The 23,782-nt window shown below is 55.7% G+C and overlaps 2 protein-coding genes across 5 annotated transcripts; one reads left to right on the forward strand and one right to left on the reverse strand.

Moving 5' to 3' along the window:
- The first annotated feature begins 342 nt into the window (after positions 1–342).
- On the forward strand, positions 343–16,546 carry RNF207 (ring finger protein 207). 4 transcript variants are annotated; one of them, XM_082615610.1, is made up of 17 exons: positions 343–659; positions 1,305–1,395; positions 2,622–2,766; positions 2,856–2,937; positions 3,012–3,087; positions 3,166–3,291; positions 3,740–3,786; positions 4,047–4,119; positions 4,186–4,254; positions 4,775–4,843; positions 4,933–5,030; positions 5,777–5,963; positions 6,119–6,304; positions 6,577–6,628; positions 6,949–7,066; positions 11,470–11,550; positions 15,836–16,546. In XM_082615610.1, exons 1-17 carry the CDS (start codon positions 469–471, stop codon positions 16,050–16,052), a joined length of 1,908 nt encoding a protein of 635 aa, XP_082471736.1. In that variant the 5' UTR covers positions 343–468; the 3' UTR covers positions 16,053–16,546. The 4 variants fall into 4 exon arrangements, with proteins under 4 accessions (XP_082471736.1, XP_082471737.1, XP_082471738.1 ...); XM_082615611.1 differs by having other exon boundaries at positions 3,745–3,786; positions 4,051–4,119; XM_082615612.1 differs by lacking the exon at positions 15,836–16,546 and adding an exon at positions 12,734–13,589.
- ICMT (isoprenylcysteine carboxyl methyltransferase) lies at positions 16,100–23,371 on the reverse strand. Its single transcript, XM_082615614.1, has 5 exons — positions 23,122–23,371; positions 22,207–22,295; positions 21,126–21,295; positions 20,106–20,323; positions 16,100–17,903 (listed from the first exon to the last, which is right to left on the reverse strand). The coding sequence occupies exons 1-5, from the start codon at positions 23,314–23,316 to the stop codon at positions 17,721–17,723; spliced, it is 855 nt and encodes a 284-aa protein (XP_082471740.1). The 5' UTR covers positions 23,317–23,371; the 3' UTR covers positions 16,100–17,720.
- Between the last annotated feature and the right edge of the window lie 411 nt (positions 23,372–23,782).

A 23,782-nucleotide genomic window follows, 5' to 3' on the forward strand; every position in this document is an offset into this window, starting at 1 on the left:
GCGGCGAGCGCCGAGATCCATCCAAGTTTTCGGCGCGAGGCGGCCGGCGCCAGCCTCGGGAAGGTGGACGGGGGCACCGCGCGCGAGGCTGGGGCGCCTGGCGCGGAAGGGGTGTCGGCTGCGGGTCACTCAGAGGACACTGGGAGGGGAATTCCTGGGGTGGGGGGAGGGGAGGGGGAGGGGAGGCCCGGGGAGGCTGGGCGTTGGGTAGGAGGCTCCGACTGACCTTCCAGGGCTGCCATGGAGAGGCGGGGAGGGCGGCCGCACAGAGTCTGTCTGGCCCCTCCGCGCGCCTCCTGTCCGTTCTCCCCGCGCTCGGCGTTCCAGCCCCCAGCCCCGGGCCCTCGCTGCTCCCCGCTCCACGACGGCTGGACGCCGCGCGTGGTCCAGCGGGCCAGGTAGGAGGGAGGCGGCTCCGGGGCAGAGGGGCCGCGGGCGCCCCGCCGCCCTCCTGCGCTGTGCCCGAAGATGTCGGGAGCTATCTTTGCGCCCCTGGAGGGCCCGGGCGCCCTGGACGCGGCGAATGGCCCTCCGCTCGTGTGCCCGCTGTGCCGCGCGCAGTACGAGCACCCCTGCCTGCTGGACTGCTTCCACGACTTCTGCGCCGGCTGCCTGCGCGGCCGCACCGCCGACGGCCGCCTCGCCTGCCCGCTGTGCCAGTGAGTGCCTCGAGCCCCGGAAGAAGGGGGACTGGCCCCGCTGGGCTGGGACCTAGGTGCTGGGAGGGCAAGGCTCTGACTCCCTGTGGAGACAGCTGGGAGAAGCTGCCCGCAGCCTGCACCTCTCTGCCAGAGAACGTGAAGGCTCCAGCCCATTTTACAGATGGGGTAACTGAGTCCTGGGGTTATGGCCCAAGGCCTCCCACAGAAAGTCAGGGGGCAAGGGCGGGCTAGAGTGCGCGTGCTGTCGGATTCAATGCTGCTGGAGTAGGGGATCTCAGCTCAGCGTTTGGACACTCCCAGTAACTCACTTGGGGGTCCTGAAGTCTTCAGTCAACACAAGCAGGTTATGTTGGCTCAAGTTACCCGGGGTGGCCTTAAATTTGCCCAATGCCATGAGAGGGGGTTGAGGGGAGCCTTCTGCCTTTGACACCCTGAGTCGCCAACCCCATCCCAAGATTCCCCTAGGACTGGAAAGGGACAGGGTCAGAGAGTACTGGCTGAGATATTTATAGACATCAGGCCTGCAGGCATCCCACCTCCCGCCGCCCTATTTTTAGTTCCAGCCTGGAATGTCTGGAGTAGGAAGGGGGTAGGGAGCCTTAGGGAAGGGGCCTCTGGATCTTGGCTGGAGCTTCTCCGCAGACACCAGACGGTGGTGAAGGGCCCCAGCGGGCTGCCTCCGGTGGATCGGCTGTTGCAGTTCCTGGTGGACAGCTCAGGGGATGGTATGGAGGTGGTGCGCTGTGCCAACTGCGACCAGGAGTGCGGCAAGCAGGCAGGGGCGCCTGGGGGTGGGGTGGGGAGCGGAGGGTGCCAGGTTGCACTGTCCTGACGCTTGCAGTGTGCGCCATGTCATCAGAGGATCACCCATCAGGGCATTCTCCAGCGCCTCTCTAAGGCACCCTGTATCCAGAATGTGGGCCCCATTTTACTGGTGTGGAGACTGAGGTCCAAAACAACTGCCTTGGGCCAACACCAAGATAGTTGCAGGGGTTAAGGCTGTTTCGATTTGGGGGGAGCTTACTGGTCCCCAACTCAGAACACAGTTGTGAACTGGAACAGGAAGGGCATGCCAGGGCACAGGCCTAGGCCAGCCCTCTGGGGTCCGCTGCTACCTGGGTAGCCGTGAGCAGCTATCAACAGCCCAAGGGGAAGTGCCGTTGGGGAGGGGTGATCCTGAAAGACCAGGGAGCAGAGGCCAGGCTTCAGGCTGGACTGTGAAGGGCACGCGAGACTCTCTCTGGCCTGTGGAGGCTGGACCAGGTATTCCGAATCCCAGGAGGATGTCCCTGCAGGAGCAAAAGGTCTGGGAGGGCGGGCGAATTCTAGAATATGTGCCACGCAGAAGTACAGAGATAACCAGCAGGAGGTGAGGGGCTGGAGGTAGGGAGAGCATGGGGGAGGAAATGGCCTTGAGTGCCAACGTAGGAAGTTGGGGGTCTGTGCTTTCATAGCCATTGCTGGGGTCAGTGCTCTGGACTCTCAGCCCTGGGGAAGGGCACCTGCAGGTCTTCACTCCTTTTCCACTCCCAGCCAAGTTCCCACTCCAGATGGCCGGCCTAGGCATCCATGTGGCTACTATTGAGGGTGCCAAAGGGGGGCTTCACACACACACAGGCGTACACATACGTTTTTGTTATAGGTGAAATGTTTTGCAAATGCAGTGCCTGCCCTCCCCACAACCCCACGTAACCCCCTCCGCAAGACCGTCCTGGGTAACTGCCCCTTACTGACCTACTTACCTACTCTCTGAGCCTCAATATTCTCGTCTGTAAACTGGGTACATGAGAGCGCTGCGCGTTGGGGTTACATGAAAGGGCTGCATGTGACCGCGCGCCTGCCCCAGGCTGGGGCCAAGACGCACAGCCATGACGTGAGGAGGCTGCAGTTCCCTCGCGGGCTGTGATCGGGATCAGGCGCCCAGTTCACGGGCGGGTTGAGCCCGAGCTCTGTCCGCAGGACGCAGAGACCACGTACTTCTGCAACACGTGCGGTCAGCCGCTGTGCGCGCGCTGCCGCGATGAGACGCACCGGGCGCGCATGTTCGCGCGCCACGACATCGTGGCCTTGGGCCAGCGCAGCCGCGACGTGCTCCAGAAGTGCAGTGAGTGCGGCGTGCCGGATGGGGACCAGCGCTGGGCGGGGATGGGGGCGGGCACCGGCCGGAGCCCTCACCGCCGCCCACCGCCGCAGCACTGCACGCCGAGCCCTACATCATGTTCTCCACCGACAAGAAGTCGCTGCTGTGCATCCGCTGCTTCCGGGACATGCAGGGGTGGGTAGAGGGCGCGGGAGGTGAGGGGGCTGGAGGGTGGCCCGGAGCAGGGCTCATCAGCGGGCTCCCCGTAGGGAGAGCCGGGCTCACTGCGTGGACCTCGAGTCGGCGTACATGCAAGGCTGCGAGCGGCTGCAGCAGGCGATGCTGGTGAGCGCGGGGTGCCCGGCGCGCCGGGGCGGGGGTTGGGAACGCACGCCCCCAAGGCTGAGGCCGCCCTGTCCCCAGGCGGTGAAGGCCCTGCAGACCGCCACCCGGGAGGCCATCGCACTGCTGCAGGCGATGGTGGACGAGGTGCGACGCAGCGCGGCGGATGAGGAGGCCGCCATCCACGCCCTCTTCGGCAGCATGCAGGTGAGGGGTAGGGGGGACTAGACAGCCACAGGTTGAGCATCCTTATCAGCCATGACCGGTGCCCGGGACACAGGGCAGGCCCCTCCCCCCGCCGGGGCCCTTGTGGAGTTTCCAGTGTAGCAGGGCAGCAAGCCTTGAGCTACTTTCAGAAGTTACTTAATCGTGGTTGCCAGGAGAGTTCTAGAGGTGGAGCACGGGCCTTGCCCCAGGCTGGCGCTGGTGGTGAGAGGGGGTCAGGGAGGACTTCCCCCAGGAGGTGACATTTAAGGTGAGGGCACCAGGGCTCTCAGGCAGTGAGATGCAAGAAGGAGGCGGCTCGGGCAGCAGGGCTGGTGGGCTGGAGAGAGCCAGCCTAAGCAGCTGTGTGGCTGGGGCCCAGGGGACTGGGAGAGGGCTGGGAGGTGGCAGAGCCGAGCTTGCCCAGTCAGTAGCAGACCTTCCCTCCCAGGACAGACTGGCAGAGAGGAAAGCGTTGCTGCTGCAGGCTGTGCAGAGGTGAGTGGTGGCGTGCTCTCCGTCCCCTGCCCCTGACCTCCAGACACCTACCTCATAGCCTGGGCAGGCGCCGGCCCACCCTGGAGAGCAAGACATCAGGTGTCTACCGGTGAGGAGGAAAGCTCAGGGCTCAGGGAAGGGGTGCCAAGGAAGGATGCACAAAGCTGGTGGGGAGATGGAACCACCCAGTTCTGAGCCCGCCCCCAAGTGGGGGTGGGCAGCCCTCCCCTTGGAGATGAGGCTGCCTGCTCCTCCCCCAGCCAGTATGAAGAGAAGGACAAGGCCTTCAAGGAGCAACTCTCCCATTTGGCTACTCTGCTGCCCACCCTGCAGGTAAGGGGAGCTGGGGGCGCAGGGCCGGGCACCCAGCCCAGGCACTGAGCCGTGTCCCTCTCGCAGGTCCACCTGGTCATCTGCTCTTCCTTCCTCAGCTTGGCCAACAAGGCTGAGTTCCTGGACCTGGGCTATGTGAGTGCCCACAGCTTCTGTGTCTCCCCCGCTCCCCACCAGGAATCCACCCTGCACACCAGAGCCCCCCACCTCAGGGCTGGGCAGCCTGTTACCTGGAGGCTGGACCAGGGGGTTTTTGGGTGGCCCCCTCTCCCACACCATCATCTACAAAACATTTAGGGGCTAGCTGAATCCCTTTTAAGAGGACAGCAGGGAATTCCCTGGCGGTCCAACGGTTAGGACGCCACCCCGTTCAATCCCTGGTGGTCGGGGAACTAAGATCCCGCAAGCCACGCAAAGCGCGGCCAAAAAATAAATAAAAAAATAAGAGGACAGCAAAGCCTAGAAGGGAGCATAAGCCTCCTCCCCCAAAGTGCAGAGTGTCTACTGGAGTCCAGACCCCCCCAGTCTTTCCTGTGGATTTGGGGGCAGGGGTGGTGTGGAAGGATCGGATGGCAGGTGAAATCCTAAAGACGGACGCGTCCTCGGGTCCTCCCGCCTCCCTGTCACCCCCACGCCCCCACCCACCTGAGCGCAGGAGCTGGTGGACAGGCTGCAGGGTATCGTCACGGGGCCTCATCGCCTACGGCCCGCGCAGAGCAGCAAGGTGGGCGGGGCCGCGGGGTGGGCCGGGCCGGGCCGGGGGCGGAGGCCCGCGGAGTATGGAGCTGCCTCACGAGCTCGTCCGCCCCCCAGATCGCCAGCGACCACCGCGCCGAGTTCGCGCGCTGCCTGGAGCCGCTGCTGCTGCTGGGACCGCGCCGGGCGGCGGGTGCCGGGGGCGGTACCAGCACGTGAGCCGCAGGGGCGCCGGGACCGGGAAGGGGATACGGGCACAAGGTCCCCGTTGGGGTGGGGGCCGCCCTTCCCAGATCGCCGAGCTCCCCGCGCCGCGTCTGGGCTCCAAAGACGTCCACGCGGGAGGGAGAGTCCGCCCGGCCTGGAAACAGCCGTCGGGGCCGCCCTGGATCGGAAGCCCGTGGCTGACCTGGAGTGGAGCCAGGCCAGGGGTGGACAGAGGGACTCAGGGGCTCCCCCAACCGCCGCCGCTGCACCCGGACTGGGGTGTCTAAGCCCTGAAAAGAAGGGGTAGCTTAGGGTGGGGCCTGGGTCTCCAGAAGCCTCAGGGGGTGTGACTTCCGCGGTGGGGGGCGGCCAGTCTAGAGAGCTGGAGACCCCCGGGGGAGTTAGGAGAAATGCCTAAGCTGGATATGTCTGCTAAGAGCTCCAGGGCCCCAGGCAAGGGATACTGGACATCAAGCCAAATTTGCAAGGTCCAGTGTGTGTGAGTGAACATACTGTCTGAGGACATCCTGGTGGACTCTTCTGCATACTGGCGTCACCCTCAGGATTTTTTAAAATACCCTGCTGATGTCACTGGTCTTGGGTGTACACAGCCTTGCATCAGGTTTTTTCAGAGCTCCTGCGTGGTTGTGGTGTGCAGCCTGGGGTGAGAGGGCTGAGAACGCGCTGGGAGCCTGGGGGAAGGGAAGACTCTCTGGACCCCCCACATCTACATCCACACTAGTTCTCTCCCCAGGCTAGCAGGGGGCTCGGGCCCCAAGGTGCTGATGGGGCCCAGCTGCCCCTCCCCCGTGGGAAAGATGTTGGGGTCACCGGTCCAAAAGCCCACGCTGCACCGGTCCATCAGCACCAAGGTGCTGCTGGCAGAGGGCGACGATTCTCCCTTCACGGAACACTGCCGCCACTTTGAGAACTCCTACCGGGTGAGGGGGCCAGGGACCTGCCAGCTGGGAAAGGCCCCACCCCTTCTCGCCAAGGTGCAGTGGCCACCTGGCCTGCAAGCCGTCCCTCCACCAAGGCTCCTGCAGTGCACCCAGCCTGCAGGAAACACAGGCACTGACGCAGTCTCTCCCCGCAGCGCCTGCAGGCAGAGATGCAGAACCTGAAGGACCAGGTACAGGAGCTGCACCGGGACCTCACCAAGCACCACTCGCTCATCAAGGCCGAGATCATGGGTGATATCCTGCACAAGTCCCTGCAGATGGACACGCAGATCGCCTTGGAGTATGCTTCCGTGGAGGGCATGAGAGCAGTCTTCCAGGAGGTAGCCCTTCCTGAGGAACCTCCCTCCCCTGCAGCCCCACCTGTCAGCATGTACATGGGCTACCCCAAGACGGGAAGGGGGAGGAGGACCTTGGCCTGGTGCCCCAGGAGGCCCTGGTGTGGCAGGCCCTGGAACCTGGGCCTTTGCTGCCTGGAACCACGTGAACTGGCTGGGAGCGCCCCATGGCTCTGAGTAGCTAGAGGACAGAAATGCTGCCAAGGGAAATTCCACCTCACAGCCACGTGCGATATCCAACTTACTTTCTCTTTCAGATCTGGGAGGAATCCTACCAGCGCGTGGCTAACGAGCAGGAGATTTATGAAGGTCCCGGGCAGCTGCTGGGCGCACCCCCGTCCTGGAGCTGACCCACATGCTTTCAGGGGCAGGAAGCCAGTTACCCACTAACCAGATCCGAACCCCCGTGCTCTTCCCCCTAGCTCTTGATTTTGCCTCGCAGCTGCTAACTGGCCCCCAAATGATATGTCTGAGATCAGGGTTCAGTAAGTAGGATGCCTTCAGGCGTCTTACCTCACTCTTTAATTAGAGGTAATCACTGACATAGTTGGGTTATTTAGATGGTTCAAGGCTGGAGAGTAAGAATTTGAAGCCAACAAGACCTAACGCTCTGGCCTGGTCCCCCACAGCCCAGCTCCATGACCTTCTCCAGCTGAAGCAGGAGAATGCCTACCTGACCACCATCACCAAGCAGATCACGCCCTACATCCGCTCCATTGCCAAGGTGAAGGAGCGGCTAGAGCCCAGGTGAGACCAGGGAGTATTCCGGGGGAACCAATACGCTTCAGAATGTGCGTAGGAAAGGTGCCACACCTCTGGAAGAGCCCCTTTCAGGAAAGTCAGTGGGCCAGGTCATGAAGGTTTAATCAGGGCATCTGGGAGGACCAGGTGCTGGACATCTGCCAAAACACAGAATGAGCAGGCTGCTCTGAGTTTCTGCTTTTAAGCACACAATTGCCCATCTCTTTACACCTTGGGGGTGTAATGAGGGTCCTCAGCTGATCCAGACAGCAGGACACAGAGGAAAGAGAACTTCCCCAGTACATGGTTAAGACAAGTTTAGATATAGGAACCTGGACCAGGCTCTCAGCACCATACTTGGACACTGGAGGTGTTACGGTGGCATAGGAGTTTTGGTGGCAGGTCCTCAATGTGCCTGCCTCTCAAGTCTGAGCCCCACGGTGGTTGCCCTGTAGGGCTGGTACACCGTGGTCAACCTAGCCTCTCCCTCCACCACCCTCCAGGCGACTCCATTTGCCTCACTCCAGAGTGAGATCTCCTGATTCCCATATGACACGTGTCCTCTTTCATGGTCTGGTGGAGCCCATCCCCCAAGCAGCTCCTTGAGAAAGGGTACAGAGAAGGGACATGTTTTGAACAGCGTAAGGAAGGCTGCAATATCTTTATTCTGCCTTTGCACTTGACGGATAGTTTTGCTGGGTATTGAATTCTAGTTGGGAATTCTAAATTGGAAATGATTCTCCTTCGAAGGCATCACTCTATTGTCTTCTAGCTTCCAAGGTTGTCTTTGAGAAGTTTGAAGGCATTCTGATTCCTAATCCTTATAATGTGACCCACTTATTCTCCTTATTTATTTATTTATTTTAATATTTATTCATTTATTTATTTCGGCTGTGCCGGGTCTTAGTTGCAGCACGTGGGATCTTTAGCTGCGGCATGCGGGATCTTTAGTTGCGGCATGCGGACTTCTTAGTTGCAGTATGTGAACTCTTAGTTGCAGCATGCATGCGGGATCTAGTTCCCCAACCAGGGATCGAACCTGGGCCCCCTGCATTGGGAGCACAGCGTCTTACCCACTGGACCACTGGGGAAGTCCCCACTTATTCTCTCTTTAGAAGCTTGTGGAATCTTCTCTGCTCCCAGTGTTCTGAAATTTCACATTGGTGAGGGTTTAGTTCCATCCATTGGGTACCAGTGGGTCCTTTCAATCTGGAAATTCATGTCCTTGTTTGGGCATATTTCTTCTTGAACTGGTTAGTTTATTTTCTCCACTTTTTCTTTCTGGAATTCTTATTGGGTATTGGCCTTCCGGGGCCGGCCCTCTGATTTACCATCTCTTTTCAGTCTTGTTTTCCACCTCTTCATCTTTTTGCTATACTTTCTGGGAGATTTCCTCTCTTATCTTCTGGCTCTTCTACTTAGTTCTTCATTTTTGAAGAAAATTTCCAAGAGCTCTTTTAAATGTTTTAAATTGTTTTTCATTTCCAAAGAGGCGTTTTTGGTACCCTGACTGCTCTCGTTACACAGCATTCTGTTGTTTCATGGACAGAATATCTTACCCCTTCGGGGGCGATAGATGTTTTTTTGCTTTTGTTTTTTTCCTTCTCCCTGAAGTCTGTTTCCTCCAAGTTACTTTTTGTTTATTTAGGTTTCTACCTTCCCTGTTAAAGGCTTTTCTCAGCTGTCAGGACATCTTTGATTACCTCTTCATGTTAGGAGTGGGGGTGGAGAGCAGGCTGGAAGCTCTGAGCACATGGGCGGTGCTTCGGGGTAAGGGATCTGGGTGGGCAGCGTTTTTTGTTTTGCTTTATCTTACTTTTGATGCCCCAAGGTCAGTTTTAGATCTTTGCCCAGTTTCCCTCCTGGGGAAGGGAGTATCTGTATGCACAGCTGGTTTTCTGTCTTTCAGTAGTTCTCACGGTGTGTCGCACCCTCCCAGAGACTAACCCTAACCCTTCAGTATTGGGGGTGGGGGCAGCGGTTCGGAGGTAGGGATCTTGACCTTCATCATCCTATTTCAGTCCCACCTTCCTACTTGCAGAGGCATCCGGGCTGCCCGTTCCTGGGTCCTCTGAGGATTCTGTGGGGGGAACTGGTCGGGCCTCCGCTGCTCGGGTCTGCTGAATTGGTGACCGTTGTCTACATGCTCTCCAGTTCCAAAATTTTGCTGTTATCCTTTCCTGCTGTCAACCTGGAGAGGCTTTTTCCCCCTCATTGTTTTGGTCCCTTTACTAGTTTTAATGAGTTTGGGGAAGAAGGAAAATCAGAGAGAGAGAGAGAGAGAGAGAGAGAGAGAGAGTGTGTGTGTGTGTGTGTGTGTGCAATCGCTGTATTAATCCAGAACAACCAAGCCACCTTTAAAGTGACTATTTTAACATGTCACACTGAGAGGTTGCACTCATCATGCCTTTTGAACAATTTTGATCAAATCCCTGTCCAGCCAGGACTAGTTACAGTGTCCTCCTAAGCTGGCTTCACTAAGCAGTTTACTCCAGATGCTGTGTGATTCCACTTATAAAACCTCAAAACCAGGCAGAACCAACCTCTGGTGTTAGCAGTTGAGATTGGGATCATCCTGGGGGGCCTCCGGGTGGAGGTGACATGCTGGTGCCGCCTACCCAGCCTGTTCACGCCGTGTGCCCGCTCTAAGCCGTGCTCTTACCATCGGCGTCCTTTCCCTTCTGTGTGCTCTGCTTCGGTGAGCAGCTGGCTTCAAGTAGGTGCTCCTGCCTGCCTGCAAGGGGCAACACCCCGGCAGAGTCACATCTCTGTGGGGAAGTGGCATCCATGCTTGGTGTCAGCACACGGAAAGCTCAGGCAGGAGCGCAGCTCCTGGAGGTTTGGGGCAAGCAGGGAGGCTGCCTCTAGCCTTCTTCACGGCACCACTTTCCAGGTATCTGGAGCTGCCCTCCCACTGCTGGCAACTCACACCAACCCCACCCACCAAATCTGCTCTTGTTCCCACCATCAGCAACCTGTCTGGCTACATCCCTTGGCCTCGGAGCAGCACTCGTGAGCCTGGACTGTCTGTCACCTGCATCACACTCTTCTTTTGCTTCTGAGATGCCCCACACTCCCGGTTTGGTTTTCCTCCTGCCCCTCCAGCTGTTCCTGCTGCTTCTGTTTTTTTTAAAGGGGAAGAGAACCTTTTTTAAAATTTTATTTATTTTAATTTATCTTTATTTATTTATTTGGTTGCACCAGGTCTTAGTTGCGGCTCGCCGGCTGCTTAGTCGTGGCATACGAACTCTTAGTTGCAAAATGCATGTGGGATCTAGTTCCCTGACCGGGGATCGAACCCGGGCCCCCTGCATTGGGAGCGCAAAGCCATAACCACTGGGCCACCAGGGAAGTCCCCGAGCTGTTCCTTCTTAGTCTCTTTGGCTTGGCTCTGCCTCCTTGGCTCAAGGCCCAAACGTCAGTTTTCCCCAGGGCTCAGTCCCAGGCATTCTTCTCACCCTACGCCCTCTCCTTAAGGGGCTTCACCCAGTCTCCTGGCTTTAAAACCCCATGGTATTGCAGATGACCCCCAATCCCCCTGCCCAGCACAGATGTGCCCAAGCTCTAGACTCATCTCCAAGTGCCCCTTCCTGGGAGAGTCTCCTCTTGGTGGTCTCAGGGCACCTCAAATCCCACAATGGCCCCGAACTTGGTTTCCTCCCCCCCAAACATGCTACTCCTGTTTCATCTCGGTGAAGGCATCACAGTCACCCAGGTGCTCAAGTAAAAAGCCCAGGAGACTTGGATTCCTTTCTTTCCCTCACCCCTATTGCCAGCCCATCCTCAAGTCCTGTTGACTCAACTGTCTTGGTCCACCTGCTTTGTCTCCACTGTGACCCTCAATCCAAGCCGCCGTTGTCAACCCCCACACCCTGGCCCCTCCAGCATGCCACAGTCAGTGGTCTTTCTAAAGCCTATCATGCTGGAGCCTGAAAGTCCTTTTGGGACCCTCTCTGCCCACCTCTGACCACGTCGGCCCCTCCCCACACCGCAGGCACAATGGCCTTTCAGTCCTGCACAGAAGCTAGACTGGCTGCCACTTCCCTGCCTCTGTCTGGAATGTTCTTGCTTCGTCTTGTTCCATGGACCTCATCACCCAGGTCTCAGCTTGCACGTCAGCAGGGAGGCCTTCCCAAACAACCCTATTGAAAGCAGGTCTCCCTGTCACCCCCCATCATCCGTCCCGCTGGGCCTCCTTCCCACCCTTGGCGTGTCTCCCCCCGCAGAACGGGTCTCCCACGAGAGCAGGGCCCAGCCTCTCTTGTCCACTGCCGTGGCCCTGGCCCTCGGTAAATATTTGAGGCCCTAAGTGTTTGCTCAAGTTTCGTGTTTGTGCCGTGAGCCTAAGCACACGCAGCGGGCTGGCTCTGCTGCATCCAGATTCCTGGGAACTGCTTTCTCTCACGCAGGTTTCAGGCCCCTGTGGATGAACCGTCAGACCATCTACAAAACACGCACGATGATGGCGTGAACGGCGAGGCCCAGGCCAGGTAAAGTGAGTCTTTCCAACCTGAGCGGGCAAACAATTTCATCTCAGAGACAGATACAGGCGACAAAGACTGACCTCCGGTTTTCTTTTGGTCCCAACTCGCCACTGACCAGCTCTATGGCCTCAGCTGGGCCTCAGTGTATAAAATACAGGGTCAGAGAGGTTCTTCAACTGGGCGGTGCCTTCAAACAAATGACCTCGTAGATGACAGATGTGACCTTGATAGACATGACGTGAGGTTTATAACTAGGGACAGCCGTGGTTGCCGCCTGCCCAACCCACACCTCTGAGAGCGCAGGCTCCTACGCCACTGCGACTCGAGAAAAAGGGATCGAGGGTTACTTCTTCCTGTGGGAGAGCATTGCTACTCACTGGAGCCACAGTGTTTGCCGAAATAATTGCCAGAGGGGGGAAAGAATGTGCAATAACAGATGTGTCACTGTCACAGGCTGATCTTTTTGTATTTCTCTGGAGCTGTAGAAAGTCAGAGCTAAAAGGGCCTGGGGGTGGGGAAAGGTCTGCTGCACCTAGAGCCACCACGGGGTTGGTGACAGAGCAGAAAGCAGCCCTACCCCCCCAGGCACTATGCTTCAGGGGAGGGTCAAGTCAAAGGGCAGGGTCACCACAAGCCACTGAAGCGGTCTGCACTGCTGATATTTTGGCAACTAAAAGCCATAAGAAGCGAATAAGAACCCTTTAGGAGGGGCTTCCCTGGTGGCGGAGTGGTTAAGAATCCGCCTGCCAATGCAGGGGACACGGGTTCGAGCCCTGGTCCGGGAAGATCCCACATGCCGCCGAGCAACTAAGCCCGTGCGCCACAACGACTGAGCCTGCGCTCTAGAGCCCACGAGCCACAACTCCTGAAGCCCATGCGCCACAACCACTGAGCCCGCACTCCAAGAGGCCGTGCTCTGCAACGAGAAGCCCGAGCACCACAACGAAGAGTAGCCCCCGCTCTCCACAACTGGAGAAAGCCAACGAAGACCCAATGCAGCCAAAAATAAAATAAATTTATTTTTTTAAAAAAAAGAATCCTTTAGGAGATAATGTAGTTAAGGTCCTATCACCTGCTGGTGCCTTCCCAGAAGGCTGGCCATTCTGAAAGCCTCTGCCTGGGTGGATTTTAGCGCTGGGACACAGTGAGGCGGGGAGCAGAGAGGAGCTCACATTAAGTGTTTCTTTAGGAATGATCCAGTGAGTGTCCCGGAGAGGAGAGAGAAGACCTCAGAGCCGAGAAACAGCCGGACCCTGAGCAGCCTCGCAGAAGAGCCTCCACTGAAAAATAAAGATTCTCACAGACCCAAACCGAAAAACGGGGGCGACGTCCCCACATGGAGAGAGCGCCCAGCTTAGCATGGGACGGCTCCCGGAGGTCGGGCGTTTTACAGCATGCACATCAAGGCTGGAATATTTAAGAAAAGGCGCTTCCCATCGTGATTTTCTGTTTAATGTGTAATAATCATGTATCAGCAGTAAAACCCAGACACTCTCTGCCAGGTCCCAATTTCAGGTTCTCTGGCTTGAGCTAGACTTCGTGTTGCCCCGAATCTTGGTCCTCATCAGGGTGACTCGGGACGGCATCCCCGTCCACGTGGAAGATGTTACATGAGTGAACGTCCAGCCCGAAGCCCCTTACTCCCCCGGCCCCTCCCTGGCGTGTGTGTGCTAGTCCCGTGAGCACCCGCTGGGGTGGGGTGTGCACCCGTCTGAACTTCGGGTGATGAGACTCGCCCACGGTGCAGCATCTGCCCTACCACAGAGGAATCCGGCTCCGCCTGAAGCACAGCCCCACTGTTAACCGGGCGCCGCTGGAAAGTTCCACCGCTAATCTGAGCGCTGACTCAGCAGAGGGGAAAAAACCCTTTGTTCCAGCTTTTCTCACTGTAGGGCCAGGGCTGAGCGCCTAAAGCAACGCAGTAGCACCTGGTGGCCTGCATGGCAGGAGATGGCCTCCGTCACGACTTCCCCACCGCTGTCCCCGCCTGCTGTCACCCTGCTGTGTTCACCTTCTATTGATATTAAAGCACGATTCACCAGCAACTTCGCTCTAGTGGTTTTCCACTCCTACCCAGTACCCATTTTATCAAGCGGAACTTAAACAAAATGCTTAAAAAAGAAAATGAACCTGCATGGCCTAAAATGTAAAGTTTTGGAGGCAAAATGATGCCCAAAGAATCATGCTTTAAGCAAACGTCAGCTTGATTCAGTGGTTCAAACAGCGAGTGGCTTCTACGTGCCAGGTAGGCCTGCAGGTCAATACACTGACCCATCCGCCACATCAATACCCAACACCTCCACACCTGCTCTGTCAAGAGCACCGACGTTCCCATCCCAAAGCATCACAAACCTCCACGGTAGCCTGGGGGGCTGGAGGAACTTGTCATTACAAACTGGTTAGAGGTAGGACTTCAGAACAGAATCGAGGAGGCAAAACACATCTGGTTTTACGCTGTAGGTTTTGGACATTTCTTAGCCAGAAGCAAAAAGACCTTAAGAGTTTCTGGGGGCTTCCCTGGTGGTCCAGTGGTCAAGACTCTGCACTCCCAATGCAGGGGGCCCGGGTTCGGTACCTGGTCAAGGAACTAGATCCCGCGTGCCACAACTAAAAGATCCTGCATGCTACAACTAAGACCCGGCACAGTCAAATAAATTAAAAAAAAAAAAAGTTTCTGAATCCCACATATACTATTGTTCATAGTGAAATCAAGTACAGTTTTTTTTTTTTTTTTTTTTTTTTTTTTTTTTCTTGCGGTATGCGGGCCTCTCACTGTTGTGGCCTCTCCCGTTGCGGAGCACAGGCTCCGGACGCGCAGGCCCAGCGGCCATGGCCCACGGGCCCAGCCGCTCCGCGGCATATGGGATCCTCCCAGACCGGGGCACGAACCCGTATCCCCTGCATCGGCAGGCGGACTCTCAACCACTGCGCCACCAGGGAGGCCCTCAAGTACAGTTTTATTTAAGAATTGGAAATAATTTCTGTGAAAGAAAATCCAATATTTAAATAAACATTTCTGCATGTAAAAAAGAAGAGTAATTACCCCATTAGGTTACTCTCCTAGCTTAAGCTATGGGACAGTCCCGCAGGGGCAAGCGCTTGGGATCGAGCCCAGACAGGGCATCAGGCCTCCACCGTGGGGCACAGGGAGCAAGCCTCTCCCACCATGCCAGACAGGCTGGGGTTGCCTGGCCTCACCAAGTCACTGCAGAAGCAAAACACAGAGGGAGAGCACAGCTATCTAAGGCAGTGAGAAAGTGCAGCGAAGGGACAACGGTTCACTGTTCCTGTCACAGAGGGGCTGCGACCAAACGGAGCTGCAGTCGAGACCCTACGGAACCCCACCTGTCAACACAACCGGTTGGTTTAGCGACGTTTCCCCATCACGTTAATCACCCAGAGTGCTAAATAAGTGGAAGGGATTAATAAAGTTCACTCTGTAGGCTTACGCAGTTTACGACAACAAAGGGCTGGCGGGGTGCGCTGCCTTCTGCCCTCTGCCAGGCTCGCCTACAACCTCGTTTCCGTAAACTGCCATTCCCGGCCCCAGCCTGCAAACCCTCGTGAAATGTTTCATTTTGCACTGCTTCAAAATAGCTTTGTTCTGTGCAGTGCCTATTTTCCATTTCAGAGTCTCCGCTTTGAAACCTGCAATGGAAAAAGAAATCTCCTGACGGTTTCTTAATTTGAGGGAACCGGCGATGTGGCCTTTACCCAAAATAAGCTTTTGGGAATACCCAAGAAGCCTATACCCCATTGACCTGATTCTTTTCCTGTGCGCCGTCACTGCTGAATTTATAAAGTTAAAAATAGCCTGAAGACCTCAGTGCAGATGAAAGTCAATCACTTGCCAAATCTTGCCCCTACGTAGTTCATCTTTGATCCCAAGTAATTGCGGACTTCCGCCCTGGGTTACAAATCAGGGTGACCACTTGCTTGTGGAACTGCTGTTTCAGGCAGAGCAGAATGTCCCGTCCAGCCCAGGCATCTCCCTGCCGACACCAGGGCTGCCTCCTGAGCTCCAGGCCTGGCAGGCAGGCGGAGGAAGGACAGACCGTCAGAGGCCAACACCTCCGGTCGTACTGTCCGCAAAGCCAGGGTCCTCACTAGCTCCTCTCCATCTGCTAAAGAGACGACTTCACGACCCCCAGTGGTAATGAAAGCTGGGTCCCAACCTGCTAGATGCAGCAAGAAAGGACTTTCCCTCAAGGAGCTGGGGGTGGCCGCCAAAACCCCAGCTACACGACCTCCTCAGTTTTGCAATCCTATTAAGTGGAGTTTATTTCACTAGGAGCGGTCTGCGCAACAAGTTTAGCACGGATTCAAGTCCCCAAACACAGGGAGTGCACGTTGATGTCCCACCGGGCAGTCTTCCCGCCAGAAGAATCTGCCACGAGACTCTGGCTGCTGCCTGGGTTTTCTGCCTGCGAGACCTCAGGAGGCCGAGGCTGGACTCTCTCTGGTCCTCAAACCAGCAAATGTCTCACCTGCCACCGATGAACCTGTAAACCTCTTTGGTATATATAAGGATGAAAAAACTAATTAGGCCAGAAAATCTAGAAATAAGTTAATATTTTGAGTTGGTAAAACGCTTTTTTGAACACACATTTCCAGTATCTGGTACAGTGAATCAAGTGTCCATTTTTGTGTAACTCATGCAATATTCGTTTCGTTTATGTCATCTCTGTCGCCAAAGTATTAAAAGCGTTTGACATTGTTCTTCTAAGTCTTCACAAGACCCCTGCGAGGTAGGTGGTATTGACCCCATCCTACAGATGGGGAGGTCTAGGCACGGAAAGGTTTAGTGGTTCCTTGAAAACCGCGTGGCGTGGCGTGGCGTGGCGTGGCGTGGCGTGGCTCCAGCCAGGGGCCGATGCCACCTGATTCACGCTCTGTTGGTGCCACTGCAGGACTGCACGGAAGGAAGTCACACTGAGAACAGGTTGCTCTCTGGTCCAGAATTCAACAAGGGTCTCAAAGCTTGTATGTTTGACTCGTAAAGCCAACCAATCTTCCCGAACTTGAAAAACAAAAGTACTGACTAAATCTCAGCTGGGATTATTTGCCCTATTTTTCTCATGAGTTGGCTTGCTTGAATGTCATAGTTGTTTATGCTCAAACCCCTTTGGAAAAGACAGTTTGAAATGGCATTAGGGGCGGTGGAATTTTGAGAACAGAACGTAGAAATCAACGGTTAACAGACTTAAGTCAGAACACAAAAATGTAAGCTACGATAGAATAAGAATAAACCCCAAGTAAACGGAGAGCAGTATTTCTCAGCGTTTAACAATGCCCTGCACAGAGCAGGTGTCCAGGAAGCATTGTTTTGGATAAAGGAGAAATGACACATCTTTGACATGCCTGTCACTGGTAACAGCCCCCTTTTGGGAGCAGCCAGGACCCAGGAAAGCCACAGGGGCCCACACTGTCCCTGGCCCGGGGAGCCCTGGTAACACAAAGCATCAGCTGAGTCACCTGGAGGTGTCTGTGCTGCCTTTCTGCCGAATGAAATGTGGGGCTCACACGCCAAGCGAGTCCCCTGAGTTCATACTGCTGTTTTTGAAAACAGATAAGTAAACATGATGAGATTTATGAAGAGTCAAAGTGCCTTATAAGGAAGTGTCTTTAAAACTGTAGAGATGCTCATGCACTTAAGGACAGAAACGGGGAGGTTAAAGCTGTGCTGTTTGTGTGTTTCGGTCAAAGTAAGGATTCTGAATGGGTTTCTAACACTAATAAGTACTGGTGCCCACGTACCCCTCCTGCTGCAGGAGCCTCACTCAGCATCAAGAGTGAGCCCACCTCTCCCCAGGGGTCTTGGTTACAACTTAACACCCCCGGCCTTGTGGGGGATGGAGTGTGGCCTAGGCTCTCCCCAGGCACGTCGTCAGGGGCGCACTGCCAAGTATTGCTGTTATTTGCTTCTTGTCCACCTTTAATCTCTGTCCTACCTTGATGCAGCCCGAGAACAGGCTGCTCCGGGGCAGCGGGGAGGTGGGAGTGGGGGTGGGAGGGGGGGTCCTTTGGTCCTAAGGCCTTCTGACCATTTGATCTTGAGTGATATTCCAGAAGAGTAACTGGTGACATACAAAATGATTTAAGAAAGTCCGTTCTGCAGAGTGGCCAACAGGAAGCAGTTCCGTCCCACGCTGCCTGGCCTGGGCCGCCCGGGCCTATCATAGCTCCACCTTGACCCCCTTTATGAAAGGCAGGCCCGTGGGCACCCGCTTCTTATACTCCAGGTACTCGTCTCCAAAAAAGTGAATCAGCGAGATCTCCTCCTCCTCTGTCCGGTCGCGGAAGAAGCGCCACACCGTCAGAGCGTAGCTCACGCCGCAGATGGGGTTACACAGCACCACCTGACGAAGGGACACAGGGTTAGTGGACTGGGGTCAGTGTGACCCGAAACCTTGAACTTTAGCGGCATGTGCTGCTCTCCAACGACCACAGAGGACTTCCTGCCAAGGGCCCAAGACACTCCTGAAATATCACTAGGGTCTTTGAGACCCCGAGCCAGGGCGCCATTAACGGAAACCACACCATCACTTTCCCAACAGGGCTAAACACCCATCACTGTAGCTCTCGTTCGTATGCTTTTCTGTTGTTCCTCTTACCTGAGAGATACCTGAAAACTGGAAGGAAAGAGCAACCTCTTGGATTTCAACCCCCAGGCAGGGGTGCCAGCAACTCCTCCCCCCACCCCCACGCGTGAATTCCCATTCCAAGCACCACTGCCTTCCTGCATGGCTCCCAGCCTGCCCCCTGCCTAGCACGCTCCCTCCCACCCCACAGCTGCCTGGCCCCCTGCCTCTGGCCCCCGCAACCTTCCTGCGTACGTGCCGTCGATACACTGCTATCAGCTGAGCCCCCAAAACCACTTCTTCCATCAGATCACTCCCTTGCTCAGAAAGCACGAAGGCCTCAAGCACGCCGCCTCAGCCCGGCTTTGGAAGCCCAGGAAAGCAGCTCCTCAGCCCACTTCCTCTGTGTAGCTCAGGGAGCCCACGGATCCTCTCCTGCCCACTCCGAAGGAACCCCGGCCCCCGCCCGGGACGTATGTCTTCCCCACACGGGTGACCTCACTTCTTCTCACCACTGTTTACTGAGCACCTACTGTGTTCCCAGCACATGCCAAGCCCTTTACCACCAGCCAGTAAGCCATTCGACGCCCAGAGCAAGCCTCTTGAATAGCGCTGCCACCCCCACTTAACCCGCAAGGAAACGGAGGCCAATCAGTTGATGTTAGAGCCGGACCGGCCCCACCCGCCCACCAGCGACCCCAGAGCCTGTGCCGCCACCGCCAGCAGACCCTAGAGCGGGGTTTCCCAGTCTCAAGCCACAACCCTTCATGGAGCCAGGAGATCAATCCCGTGCATCCGAAACGGCATTACAAACACTAACAAGATAGGAAACAGAGTGTTTTGTACACAGTCAGGGTGAGTGTTGTTCAGGAAAGATTTGTGCAGTTGTTACACACACGTGTGTGCTGGGTCACGGTGTAGAAAGATCTATAGTCAAAGAAGTATGAAAAGCTCTCCAGTCCTAGAGCACTGAGGTTTATGAGCACTTACGGCAAATTACAGGATTCCACTACAGTCAATCTGTTCCTGGGAATGTGATCGTTAATGCGGCAGTCTTAAGTTTCAGAGTTGCAAGTTTTCACACAAATGCTGTGCAGTAACCTACTATACCACTGGGGGTCACCAGAGTGCCCCCCCATACCATGCACTGCAATGGGATGCCTGGGGGCCCGGATTGGATGCTCCCGAAGAGGTGATGAGTTTTCTAAGCTCTATCCACATTCTCTGGCCCAGTCCTTCTAGGACTAAGAAAACAGATTCAAGAGACAATGCTCAAGAAACAAGGCTCGGTCTGCAGCCTGTGACAGAGCAAACCTGCACTGCTCACGTTAAACCTGACACATGACCCTGGGCTCATCCACAGCAGCCTCTGATGAAAATCAGCTAAGCTGCCTCTTGAGTGGCAGAGGGCCCTCCCCAGAGCCCCATCTCTGTCCTCATCCCACTGGGATGCTCCAGATCTAAGTTAAAGAGGCAGAAAAGGGGTACGACCGAGGGGGTAACGGCACCTAGAATCGCCAAGAGTTTACAAGCTTAGGACACCCAGATTTTAAGTACATAGCAAAAAATGCTAAAGACTAAATTAGTTCTTTTGACTTTTATTTAACTATCCCTTGAAACATGGCAGGGAACACGTGTACCTATTTTAAAAGGACCAACAGGGAATTCCCTGATGGTCCAGTGGTTAAGACTCCATGCTTCCACTGCAGGGGGTCCAGGTTCAGTCCCTGCTAAGGGAACTAAGATCCCACCAGCTGCATGGCGTGGCCAATAAATAAAGAAAACTAAACACAACACTTAAAAAAAAAAAAAAGACAATGGAAAAAAAATTTAAAAGACCAACAACTTCGTGAATACACTGAAATCTACTGAATTATACACTTTGAAATGGTGAATTTTTATGACATTTAAATTATATGTTGGTTTAAAACATATTTTTAAAAACTTTAAAGGAGACCAGTATCGTATCTGATACCATACCTGGGTTCCGATACTCCAGTAAAACCACCCAACATAAGAAGGATGCCGGAACCAAGCGTATACTCCACTTGTCACCAGGGTGTGGGTTTCTGACTTTTCATTCTGCACCACGTGGTTGAAATTGGAACCAGCTGTAAACATGGCCGCTTTCCGCAGACACTCTCCAAAGACCACCATCAGCAGCCCCGTGGCGCTGAGCCACGTGATCTGCTTCAGCTCTGCAGGAGAGGGGTGGTGACAACCGGGGAGTGAAGACCCTGGACTGCTGAGTTCCCCTCTGCATGCTTAAAATTAACCTATGTTTCAAAAGACAGGAACACTAGAACACAAGCTAGTGGGCAATCGGCATCACATTAAAACTTAATTATAAACAAAACACATTCCCCTAAGTTGTGCTGTTCACCCATTCATGTTAAAACGCCAACAGCCCAGTTAGAGTGTCATGGCAAAGAGCTGACAGGCTCTCATCCACACACACACACACACCCCGCCACACGCTCCCATCCTTCCTCTGGGGACAAAGACAGCTAGCTAAGTGAAGCCGAGAAGGATCCAGGATCTCCCCGCCTTGGCCCTTTACTGAATCTTAGGAACTACATACATTTCATTTAACTTGCTGTGGAAAGTTCAGTGTCAGAGTAGGTTCCAGATGCAGTAGTGTTTGCTCATAAAATTTTTACATGAAATTTCTCAAGTCACAGAAAATGAACAGATCCAAATCTTCTGACTGTAAAACTGGTATTACAGCTATCAGAGGTTGGGACTTCACGTTAAATGGTACACATTACGTCCTGCAAGGCTTAAAGCAAGGCTTAAAGCGGTCAACACATCCTCCGTTCAAAATCCAGAAGCGGAATTCACAAGTGGAGCTTGTCCTTTATAAAGAGCTTAGTGAGGACAGAGGTCTGGGCAAGATCACTCGGGGAGATTAGACCTGAGAGGGGAACGCACGTCACTGTCCTCAGGCCCACGTGGAAGCCACCCATCTCCCCTGCAGAGGGGAAAGTAGGGCACACTGACCTGGCCAGAAGATATTTTCAAGTGTGAACTCTATCCAAGAAGAAAGAGCTGCTACTGTGTACTCCACACTGTGATTCAGGAGAAAGGAATCCAAGGACAGACTCTTGGGATTATTGACTGCTGTGACTAAGTACTCAGAATAGTGGAACAATGACAGGGAGCACATATACCTAGTTGAAAACAAAAAGAACGAGAGGTAAGCTGGGGCAAGGGAATCAAGTTAGCCTTTAAGTCCAAGTACAGATTTGGTCTGAACTGTCCCTGAATTCGATGATGAGGGTCTGCTGTTACCTGTCTGAGAGGGGACATCAGGCACCCACATGTAGCATCATTCCCTGAGGTTTGCAGAAAGGGGGGTTGTAAAGGGACTATGTTTGTGAATGTCACAGGAGGGAAAAAAATAAAAAAAACCGAAAAACAAAAAACATCGGTTAGGAAGGCACTATGGGCCTTCAGCCTGTTTTAAAATGACACTACACACGTAAAACATGAAAGAGAGAAGTACCAAAATAAAGTAGTGATGTATGTCGAATACAAAAATTCGAAAAACTGAAATAATTCCAGCAAAGAAGGATTAGATGGCTCAGAGTATTGATAATAGGAGATAAAGCTTTTTACCTTGAAGCCACTGGTTCATATCCAGGTCAGGGACTAGAAGGCTCAAGGGACTGAAATCATAGTGTAGGGAAAAATCCTACACTGGCCGTGGGGGAGGCACTAGATGTGACCTAATAGAAATTAGAGACGGAAAAGGCCTGTGAAGACGAGCCAGAGCCTTGCCCCTTCCTGTCACTGAGGACCAGTACCCTCTTCTGGGAAGGGCTGGTCACATTACTGAAGGTGCAGCAGATGAGAGCACCTATGGGAAGGGTGCCAGGGAGACCTGTTTCCACCTGCGACAGAAGTAACCAACGGGCACAAGTTCTCAAGGTTCAAGATGCGGGAATCTAGGAAGCTAGAGGCCTCATTCCCTTAGAGCCCTCACTAGCCTTCAGCCAGCCAGGGATGCGGGAATATCACTACTGACCCTCTGATCCGCCCACCCTCACCTCAAAACTATCATTCCCAAAGCACTTCTTACCAGCCAAAGTGATTCCAAGAAGACTGGCTAAAACTTAGCAGCACTCCACAGCCAAACACAAAGCCAAGGAAACAGGCTCGGATGGCTATCTGAAACGGACCCAAAAGAGGATCAGTCACCTGGCTGTTCACAGAGCATACATCCTGCTTCCACCCGCAAGTCCGTGGAGCCGATTTGCTCAGAGGTTAACAGGGTGAAGCAGGGCTGCCTGGGTTCAAATCCCAAGCCCACCCCTCTATGGCTCTGTGGCCTTAGGCAAGTTACTTAATCTCTCTGGACCTCGGTTTCCCCATCTACACAATGGGGATGACAAGAGTACCTACCTCTGAGGACTGCTGTGAAGATTACCCATGTAAAGCACTTAAGACGAAGTGCTTCGTAAGTAAGGTTTAGCTACCATTACTATCAGGATTGTTACTGTCACTCAGGGCTGTGGGAAAACTGCGTTAAACCAAGCTTATTGGCCGGATTCTCCCAAGTCCATGCAGCGAATCTGGTCGGGGCAGCCGGGACTCTGCGCCCAGCCCCCTCCACGTAACTGCGGGGGCCTCTGACCTCAGACTTGACAGCAGGTAGTTCTCCACACCTTAAATTACATAAAAGAACTCGTGGGCCCGCTCACTCCCCACCCCACGTGCATCTGCCGCAGCTGCTGAACAGCACCAAATGCAACTTCCCACCCACTCCGCCGGGTGGAGGGGGCCCGCGCCCCACGCCCCGCGGGACTGGCAGGGAGGGGGCCCTCCTGCCACCTGAACTCGCAGCTGCTAAAAGACGCGGCCGGGGGAGGCAACTCCTCTCGCGGGCCGCGCTCTCGCCAGACCCGGCCCTCGACCCCGGTGGGACGGTGCCCACGCGCCGCGCCCAGCCCGCCCGGCCCCCGGTCCCCGCCCCGGCCCTCGGCCCGGCCCGCACCTGGTAGCGCGGCGGCCGGTAGAGCAGCAGCAGCAGCGCGTTGAGTCCGGCCACGTAGAGCGCCAGCCCGGTGCGGCCCTGCAGGCCGGCGCGCGTGAGCAGCGGCAGCGCGAGCACCGAGGCGCCCAGCAGGAAGGTGGCGAGGCTGAGGCGCGCCTCGGAGCCCGGCGGAGCCCGCGCCGCGCAGCCCGCCATGGCGCAGGGCGGCGGACCAGCGGGCGGCGGCCCCAACGGTAGCCTGGGGAAACCCGCCCGCCGCGCCTGCGCACTGCGCTGCCGACGCCGGCCCGGAAGGGCAGCCGCCCAGACCTGCGCGCCGCCCGCGAGCTCTCGCGATACCGCCGCACCGCGCGGCGGGGGCCCGAATTTGACAGGAGCGCCCCGCCCCGCCCCGCCGTCCCCCCGGGACCCCCTGACCCAAGCAGAGCTGCGGCTGGCGGGCGGGGCCGCGGGGAGTCTGGGTCCTGGGCCGAGAACTTGCCGGCGGCGTCTGCCAGGAGTCGGCCCCAAACTCCAGAATGTCCCCGTCCAGAGAAATCACGTGAAACCTAAAGCACCCCGCCCCCGCCCCCGCCTCTCACGGGCCCTGCGCGGTCCCCGGTGAAACTGACAGTGCTGGGCATAAGGGCGCGAGCCGGCGATCCGCCTCCACCCCACTGCG

Source organism: Mesoplodon mirus (genome assembly GCF_964341445.2).
Source record: "Mesoplodon mirus genome assembly, chromosome: 3".
NCBI lineage: Eukaryota > Metazoa > Chordata > Mammalia > Artiodactyla > Ziphiidae > Mesoplodon > Mesoplodon mirus.

Excerpts from the sequence above, each read along its gene's own strand:
- ICMT (XM_082615614.1), bottom strand. The coding sequence starts at position 23,316 with ATGGCGGGCTGCGCGGCGCGGGCTCCGCCGGGCTCCGAGGCGCGCCTC. Across the intron at positions 22,296-23,121 it reads ACCGGCCGCCGCGCTACCAG|ATAGCCATCCGAGCCTGTTT; the intron begins GTGCGGGCCGGG and ends GGTCCGTTTCAG. Across the intron at positions 17,904-20,105 it reads ACTGGAGTATCGGAACCCAG|GTGGTGCTGTGTAACCCCAT; the intron begins GTATGGTATCAG and ends TCCCTTCGTCAG.
- RNF207 (XM_082615610.1), top strand. The coding sequence starts at position 469 with ATGTCGGGAGCTATCTTTGCGCCCCTGGAGGGCCCGGGCGCCCTGGAC. Across the intron at positions 660-1,304 it reads CTCGCCTGCCCGCTGTGCCA|ACACCAGACGGTGGTGAAGG; the intron begins GTGAGTGCCTCG and ends GCTTCTCCGCAG. Across the intron at positions 5,964-6,118 it reads ACTTTGAGAACTCCTACCGG|CGCCTGCAGGCAGAGATGCA; the intron begins GTGAGGGGGCCA and ends CTCTCCCCGCAG.